General features: G+C 39.3%; 1 protein-coding gene across 3 annotated transcripts; it reads left to right on the plus strand.

Moving 5' to 3' along the window:
* The first annotated feature begins 828 nt into the window (after positions 1–828).
* isl2b (ISL LIM homeobox 2b) lies at positions 829–5,548 on the plus strand. Of its 3 annotated transcripts, none has more exons than XM_044029612.1 (6): positions 829–971; positions 1,364–1,553; positions 1,830–2,092; positions 2,915–3,210; positions 3,856–4,023; positions 4,776–5,548. In XM_044029612.1, the coding sequence occupies exons 1-6, from the start codon at positions 914–916 to the stop codon at positions 4,890–4,892; spliced, it is 1,092 nt and encodes a 363-aa protein (XP_043885547.1). In that variant the 5' UTR covers positions 829–913; the 3' UTR covers positions 4,893–5,548. The 3 variants fall into 3 exon arrangements, with proteins under 3 accessions (XP_043885547.1, XP_043885548.1, XP_043885546.1); XM_044029613.1 differs by having other exon boundaries at positions 2,915–3,198; XM_044029611.1 differs by lacking the exon at positions 829–971 and having other exon boundaries at positions 1,487–1,548.
* Positions 5,549–8,792: the final 3,244 nt, after the last annotated feature.

The following is an 8,792-nucleotide window of genomic DNA, read 5'->3' on the forward strand; positions in this document are numbered from 1 at the left end:
GCCAAAGCTAACATTTAGATACCCATTTTATCTAAACCCCAAAAATCACACCTTCTGATTTTTTTTAAATACAATTTTAACGTTTTTATAAGGTGGATTATTAATTTAAAACATAATGCTGACATATGTTCTGGTTTACATCGCATTGTACGACTCTCTTCTTTTTTTCAGGCCTATCTGAATCTATATATTAATGCATCTTATAGCGTAATTACTGTTGTAAATAATGTGTAATGTGCAGCGCTTTGTTTTTATACTCAAGTGGACGGTTTGATTAATAGGCCGAAATATTAAGAGGAACTTACTTTTGGCCTTAATCCTTCTCTAATACAGTAAGTGCAGTTGTGGTTTTACTCCAGTAGATGGCACTGTTCTCGAATAGATGAGCAGGCAAAAGTGCTGCAATCATGTCCAAAAAGCTATTGAAAAAATAAAAAAATAAATCAACCATGTAGAATCAAAACAATTATTGATGATATGATTTGTTATTGCTTCATTGCTATATGAAAAGTTCTAAACTGAATGGGATTTGGGTAATAAATATGCTCTAACATAGATTTAAGTTTTTCACCATAAAATTATAAAACTCACACAACTATGCTTTGTTTTTAAATCTGTAAAAAAAAATATGTGTTTGACGAGGCAAAACATACCAAGATATTGCGCCTTTGTCTTTCATAAATACACAGATACAGATTGACTTATTTATTCGCAGGCTGAGTGTGATGATTGGAGAGTCCGCTTGTGTGAGCGTCATGACGTCAGAGGTGCGAGCAGCGCGTGGGACCCTGCAGCAGCCTCCTCGCGCCCCTCCAGTCCGGACAGACACAAGTTATTAGGGAGGCAAGCGAAGGTCCAGTCAGCTGCTCCCCATCTTTTCTACATCTACCACTGTGGCCGTCATCTTTCCTGTATGGTGGATATTATTTTCAGCTCTTCTTTCTTGGGTGATATGGGGGATCATTCCAAAAGTAAGTAACACGCGCGCCAGTGGAGTTGAAGTGACAGATTGTGTCTGCGTCGCAGTGTCTTGTTATGGACTACATGATGTATTCAGCAGGGGATCGATCACTTTAGCCATTTTCCTGATAAGTATGCTGCTCAGAGATTATATGGCTGTCACTTTTTGTCTTCTGGAAATGAAACTTCAATTTGTTTTACGAACATTGGCAAAAAAAAAAGAGTGTCTAATCTGTTACATAACACCAAGTGTTGACCCGTCTGCAAGAAATGAGGAGATCACTGCAAAACTGACACAATCTGGACATCAACATTTATTTTATTTTATTTTATTTTATTTTATTAATTCTGCATCTGTATTGTTCAGTCTGTGGTAACGCTGGTGTGTTTTTTCCGTGTACAGAGAAGCCAGGATTCGCGATGTGTGTAGGATGTGGAAGTCAGATCCATGACCAGTACATACTGAGAGTCTCTCCCGACCTGGAGTGGCACGCAGCCTGTCTGAAGTGCGCAGAGTGCAGCCAGTACCTGGATGAGACCTGCACTTGTTTCGTCCGCGACGGCAAAACATATTGCAAACGAGATTATGTAAGGTAGGAGTTTTGGGTGGAAATGATCACACAAGCCTGTTTTGAGGATTATTGGATTCTTTTTTTAAAATTAAGTTCGGCCTCATTTGGACACACCCCATTATTTCATGTAATGATCATATAAATAAAGAAAAGAATTTTTTCTCAATATTCAAATAGTAATAACAACAACATGAGGGCATTTAAATGGACTGCATGTCACAAGTATAGGAACCGAAACATTCCCTCTCTGATCTTTCTTCATTTTGTTTTTAATTTTCTGGAAAAAAAAATGTACAGGTTGTTTGGGATTAAATGCGCAAAATGCAACCTGGGATTCAGCAGCAGCGATTTGGTGATGAGGGCCCGGGATAACGTGTACCACATCGAGTGTTTTCGGTGCTCGGTGTGCAGCAGACAACTGCTGCCCGGAGACGAGTTCTCTCTGCGGGAAGAGGAGCTGCTGTGCCGGGCGGATCACAGCCTGCTGCTTGAGAGAAGCTCCGCGGGGAGTCCGATCAGTCCCGTCCACATCCACTCCAACAGACCACTACACCTGGCAGGTCAGTATTATTATTATTATTATTATTATTATTATTATTATTATTATTATTATTAGTGTTATTATTATTATTGTTATTATGACATGGAAAAAAAATAACCAATCCCAAATAAAATGCGCATTTCTAAAGCGACCAATGCTTCTGGAAGAATTATATAAATGTGACTGCGAGAGTTTAATATATAATAGTGTAATATATTATACACATTTTTCTATATATTTTTTAACCTTCATTTTTTTATGATTTTATTTTTCTCCAGTCCCTTATATTAATATTAATATAATATGCATGAATTGTGCAGTATGTGTGCAGTGTGTGTGTGTGTGTGTTATGTTTCCTTAAGCTAATTTCATATAATTGATCCCATTAGTGATAACCACATCTGTTACAATTTATTTGAATTATACTACAATGCTATTAATATTATAATACTAACCTTCGCGGCTGTGTGCGTGTGTGTCATCCTGGTGGCACGTGCCATCAGAACAGGAACAAAGCAAATGTGTGAATAATGTCCAACAACTTCCTGCTAAAGCCTCATTTAAAATAACAGCTCAGTGAAGTGACACTGACCTCGTGACGTCATGGTTCGGTATCGCTTTTAAAGTTTGACCGAAGATGGACATTTTGTATAAAAAAATAAAATGAACATTTGGTATATAAAAAAGTTTTGTTTTTTTTTTCTTGTTTTAGTATCTAGGCTTTTATTCTGGAATTGTCCTGGGTCTGTGATTTAAAGGATCAAGCTCGAGATCATTTGACTGCTATGAAACTGTAGCCTTTCTTGAGACCGTTCTCCACTCTGTGCTCGGTCCTCAACAGATCCGGTCACGGTGCGGCAGGCCCCGCATCGGAACCACGTCCACAAGCAGTCAGAGAAGACGACGCGGGTGCGGACGGTGCTGAACGAGAAGCAGCTGCACACGCTGCGGACCTGCTACAACGCCAACCCGCGGCCGGACGCGCTGATGAAGGAGCAGCTGGTGGAGATGACCGGCCTCAGTCCCAGAGTGATCCGGGTCTGGTTCCAGAACAAGCGCTGCAAAGACAAGAAGAAAACCATCCTGATGAAGCAGCTCCAGCAGCAGCAGCACAGTGATAAGACTGTAAGCATTTTCGTAAGTCGGACCCACTTGATTACTACCAACGAATTTATATGTTTGTGTTTGAATGTTTTTACGCTGATGTTAAATCATAGGCTCAAAGCTGTGAAATGACTTTGTGAAATACAACGTTTGATATGCATGACAATATCATCTTATACAGTTTTAAGATGTTTTCAGTAAAAAAAAATATGGCTGGTTAATTAAAGTTTAACCTAATATAATCCAATAATTGAACCCCCTTTAATATGATAATAATTATAATAATTATTATGTTACTTTAACTAACTTGCACAGCCCAGTGAGGCCCCAATCCTCTCCTGTATTCAAACTTTAAGCCAATGAATAATGAATCAACTGCTTTGGCTTCAATTGCTTGACCTGAAAGATAAAAACATCCGTAAAAAAACTTAATTTGCATCAGTGAAACAGCTCTAATATGCCAACATATCAATCACTCCTTCAACCCCAGGAGGAAACATTTGACAAAAAGTGTTTCTGCAGTCATGCATCACCACTCCACTTTCACATTGTTCATCACAGATTTGAGTATGGAAATGAAAACATACAGTAGGTTTCAGTATGCAGGTGTTAAAAATGAGAGCTTGGTGGTGACAGATGCTATAATTTTCCTGCTGTGTTTTGGTATTGCTTGATCAGAACCTGCAGGGCCTCACAGGGACGCCTCTCGTGGCTGGGAGTCCCATTCGGCACGAGAGCACAGTGCAGGGAAACCCGGTGGAGGTTCAGACCTACCAGCCTCCGTGGAAAGCACTGAGCGAGTTCGCCCTGCAGAGTGACCTGGACCAGCCGGCCTTCCAACAACTGGTGAGTGTGTGTGTGTGTGTGTGTGTCTGCCTGTCTTTCTGTTTGTCTATCTATGTTTGTCTGAGAGACAGTTGCAGACAAATATACTGATGATCTGCATACAAATGAACACAAACAACAATTTGAATTTTATTACACACACTGCACTAAACAAAGTGTGTTATCTTTAACCTTAACCATAACCTGTAAATGCATAACCCTAACATTAACCAAACCACAATTTGAATCAGCTTACCCAGTTGCTCAGAAATGAGGTTTTGTCTCATTATGACCAGATTTTGGTCTCCAGGAAGATCACTGTTCATGACAAGATTCTTATGTCAGAAATGGTACTAAGGATGTGACAAATATATAAATAAGTATACAATCACAGACGGATTACATTAACTTTCATTTGCTGGAGACTCACTTTAACCTTAAACATTACTGGCCTAAACCTAAACCTAACTCTAATCTTAACCATACATGTCTTCACCAAACAACATGTTATGGGAACTTGCTTTTTGTCCCCATGAGTTAGACAAGTTCCCAAAAGGACAATGTGTGAATAGATGTATGTCCCCACAGCATGAGTTATACCTGGAACACACACAAATACACACATTCATAGACATGCATTCTAACCCAAACATGGTTTTAGGGTGAGAATTGGACAAACTCTGACCCTAAAACCAACTCTCAACCCTCAAAAATTTTGAACCAAAATGTGTGATCACATTCTAACATTTGTCTCCCTCCTTTCCCTTCGTCAGGTGTCTTTCTCTGAATCGGGATCACTCGGGAACTCCTCGGGCAGCGACGTGACTTCTTTGTCCTCTCAATTACCGGACACTCCCAACAGTATGGTACCCAGCCCGGTGGAGACGTGAAACGGGGCCCTCAGACCTGCGGGTCCCCTCTCATCCCTGCAAGGACAGTTGCAGCATGTTACCCCCTCCCCACCCGTGGTTCCCCACTGCATGTGACCTGCTCATCACATCACCCAGACTTCAGCGAGGAGAGAGATTTCTTTTAATTTCTTGAAATGGAAGAAATGGAACGTTTTTTTTTCCCCTTTTCAACCCCTCTCTTGGAAACTTCACTGACAGAAACTAAGCAGAACAAATTGTTGCATGACTTGATGCAGAGACAGACGATGTACAGAAGACTTCCCGCTGGATATACTGCAACAAACCATAATAACACATATGGAAACCACCGACATGGACATTCTGCAGTCTCATTGTGATCATATGTGTCTCGTTTCTTCAACCTGGCAACATTTTTTATACGTTTATTGCGTTGTTCGAGTCCCGTTGACTCTCATTGTCTTAAAGGTCATAGCATGATAATCTGCTAATTATTCGTGTTGTAAAAAAAAACAAACAAAAAATCTTTATGTTAAGGGCAGGATACAGGTTGTTTGAGCTTCTCGAGCAAAAAAAGTAAATTATTGTTATTATATTATTTATTAGTAGGAAAGTAATTCGTAAAGGGATTATTAACTGGTAAAAAAAAAAATAAAAAAAAGAATCCTGAATATATACATTTTTGTTCTTGACCAATCTTTGTGAAGGCCCATTTTAGATTCAAGCTAATATCATACATGATTAGTTTGAACTTTCAGCTGTGGATTTAAATGATTGCACTGAGTCAAACTTAGTGTCTACATTCAAATACCAGTGAGCAGATGCACAGCGTAAATAAGTAAAAACGAATACCCACGGTGGCTCTGTTTGTTCTGACCCTATATTGAAGTTGCTCTGCCTGAACTGAAGCTTGCAGAAGTTGCTCGTTATCGCCCTCCATCTTACGGCGTTTCCCCCTCGGTTATGCAGCAGGAATCGGCCAGTGGTCATTTACTATCTCGGGGGCAAAAATCTGCTGTAAATTGTGCTCAGTCCAGTTTCTCTGGTTGAGTCACAGGCTGGTCTAGACAGCGCGCAGGGATCGGCGACCTCTTATCTAGTCCTGGCATCACCTGCAAGCGATACACTGACTGAAGCCACAACAAACCAACCAAACACACCCCTCCACCACACACACACACACACACACACACCCCAAAGCCCCCACATCAGTGAGGGGAGCAGTGAGCAGCAAGGGTCACGTCTCCTCTTCGGTTTATTTTCCTTTTGTGAATTGCGTTATTGCGCACGGGTCAGACAAACCAACAGCGCGGACTAAATGAACTGACCTCCAACACAAAGCTTCCACTGAAAACCTCTGGATAAACTTGTTTTCAGATTACAATATCAATACAATCTTGATTTTTTTTTTTTTTTAACATAAAGCACTTCTATTTATTTCTTGCGTTGAAAAAAGTAAAATCTGACGAAATATTATTATAATTAATATATATACTTTTTTTATATATAAACAATAATGAAGTCAATTTAAACATCATTTTAACAGAGCTGGTCGCACAATATTTTGACATTCACACCTTGTAGTGCAAAGTGTAACATGACAACAACCCCAACACAGCCTTTCGTCGGAAGTTTGAATGACAAAAGACAGATAATAGATTTGTAATTGAGCTATTTCAAATAAGATAAGTTAACAATGTGAGCAGATTAAGATAACAAGGGGGGAATAACAATGGCGTTTACAGACAAGAATGCTGGCCGATTAAACTCTTCTCCAGGACAGAAACGTCAAGGGGCCACACATTGTTTCCTATAGAACAGCCAATATCCAGCGTGGATACCTTTACTAATTGATCCCCCGACGTCCCTCACTAAATGATCGAAACTCTGTCATGTTTAAAATAATAATAATAATAAAGTAATATAAATATATATATATTTCCCTAAACAATTAAAAACAACGATAGTCATTTTACTTCATTTAGAAATCAGTATAAACCTTTGTTTCCCACATCATGCATCCCCAGAAAATGTCACCAAAATTCCTCTATTGAAGTAAATCTGCTTACAATCAGGCAGGGGTTATAAAATCATTTAAAACCTAACTAATCATTTATATTTACTGCGCATTCATGAGTTGTGTACATGCAGTAAAACCATTATTTTCAGGGGGAAAAAAACCCCAGACGCTTTTATTTGTGTCCAAAAACAACAATGAAAGATGCCTTTCACTGACATGAGATTTGATTGATAGAGAAACGAATGACAAACGAAACGTCAGGTGTAAAATGCACAATCAAATTCACCAGACATGCACGAGGCCTGCACAGAAGAAGAGCGGTGCCGTTAAAGTTTATTTTCCATTTCATGTTAACGCTTTAGAGTATACTATATATGTTGCTCATGCAGATCAGAGATCACGCCCTTTGACACTCATAAAGTGACTTAGTGCCCACGGGCCATGCGATCCTCTCCACACACAGTCCATCAATGGGCGTTTCCCCCTCTGTGTGTTAAACAAGAACCAAAATAAACGGCAGTGATCCCTGAACACACACACACACACACACACACACATTTCCATGTGATTTTCAGGATCATACAGTAACAGCGACACTGACTTCCACGCATGCTTTTATGATAAAAAAAATACGACTGGTCAATGAATTTATATAATCTGAACAGAAGAATGATCGCTCCAAAAAATGTCATTTCCCTCTCATCATTTAAGATGGACTGATCCAGAACTGTGTCTGCGCGTGTCAAGTTGCCACACAATGCAACTGGACGCGGTGCGTGGGAATGACACCGTGTCATTAATGATTAAGAGGTCGAGTCCATTTAGAGGTGTGATGTAATTCTCTAATTGGCAGGGGGTGCGGTCGTAATTAGATCACCCGGTCCACTCGGGATCAGGACTCGGCAGTGGCGCCCACTGCGACCACGAGTCACACATGAGCGCTGAGTGAGACGCATCTGAGCGTCACAGCAACATTTTCCTGTTCCCAGTTTGTTTGTGGAGGTGCACATGCATGGAGATGCATTCTGCTGCAGCTTCAGAGGCTGTGGTGTGTGTTAACTAAACTTTAAACCTATTGTCCTACACATTCTCTATAAGGTTAACGATAAGTATTAAACACATGTTTCACATTCTTAGATGCGCAGTTTCCAAAGGTGTAACAATATATCTAACAAGTCTAACACACAAGACTTGTGATAATTACGTGGCAACAGTTTCACCTTATTAAAATGTATGAAAAGTGTTTCCCAAGGTTATTGTTATCTTGCATAAATAATAGTCATATAACTGACCAGATGTTGATGCTAGTCAATCAACATCTGGTCAGTTACATCTAGCAATCTTAGATTGATGAAATCAAGCACTCAACGTGTGATGAAATATATGAATATATGAATATATATACATCTATATATAGATATATATATATATCTATATATATATGAGAGAGTGATATTTAACATATATTTTAAAAATATTGTTCCAAGTGTCTGTGTGGCAAAATCTTCTCTTACAGACTTAGATGAATCCGTGGTTAAATCATAGAGCATTTAAGTCATTTCAGCAAAGGGGAACATGGGACAAACAGGGCAAAATAAGAGGAAAAAACTTCAGGCTTAAGTAAAACATATTAATCTTAAGTTGGACTTTTACATAAATGACAATTTCTCTCTCTGTTTGAACAAACTCAGCTGATTCTGACTATGCTGTTTAAGTATTATAAAGATCTTTGGTCTGGATGTGAAAAGAAACATTTGTTGCTACTAAATCTTGCACCATTTAATTCACTGCTAAAACGGAGTGAAATACCATTCACATTTATTAATCACCTATCTTGAATTACAGTGGAAATTACACCATTGTAGAGCCAGGACTTGAACTATAGTACAAAGTAAAAACTG

Source organism: Solea senegalensis, linkage group LG7 (assembly GCF_019176455.1).
Source record: "Solea senegalensis isolate Sse05_10M linkage group LG7, IFAPA_SoseM_1, whole genome shotgun sequence".
NCBI lineage: Eukaryota > Metazoa > Chordata > Actinopteri > Pleuronectiformes > Soleidae > Solea > Solea senegalensis.

What these genes read in the sequence shown, in the direction of transcription:
- isl2b (XM_044029612.1), top strand. Translation starts at nt 914, where the DNA reads ATGGTGGATATTATTTTCAGCTCTTCTTTCTTGGGTGATATGGGGGAT. An exon ending in TGCAAACGAGATTATGTAAG is followed by an intron (nt 1,554 to 1,829) that starts GTAGGAGTTTTG and finishes AAAAATGTACAG; the next exon opens with GTTGTTTGGGATTAAATGCG. An exon ending in CAGACCACTACACCTGGCAG is followed by an intron (nt 2,093 to 2,914) that starts GTCAGTATTATT and finishes GGTCCTCAACAG; the next exon opens with ATCCGGTCACGGTGCGGCAG.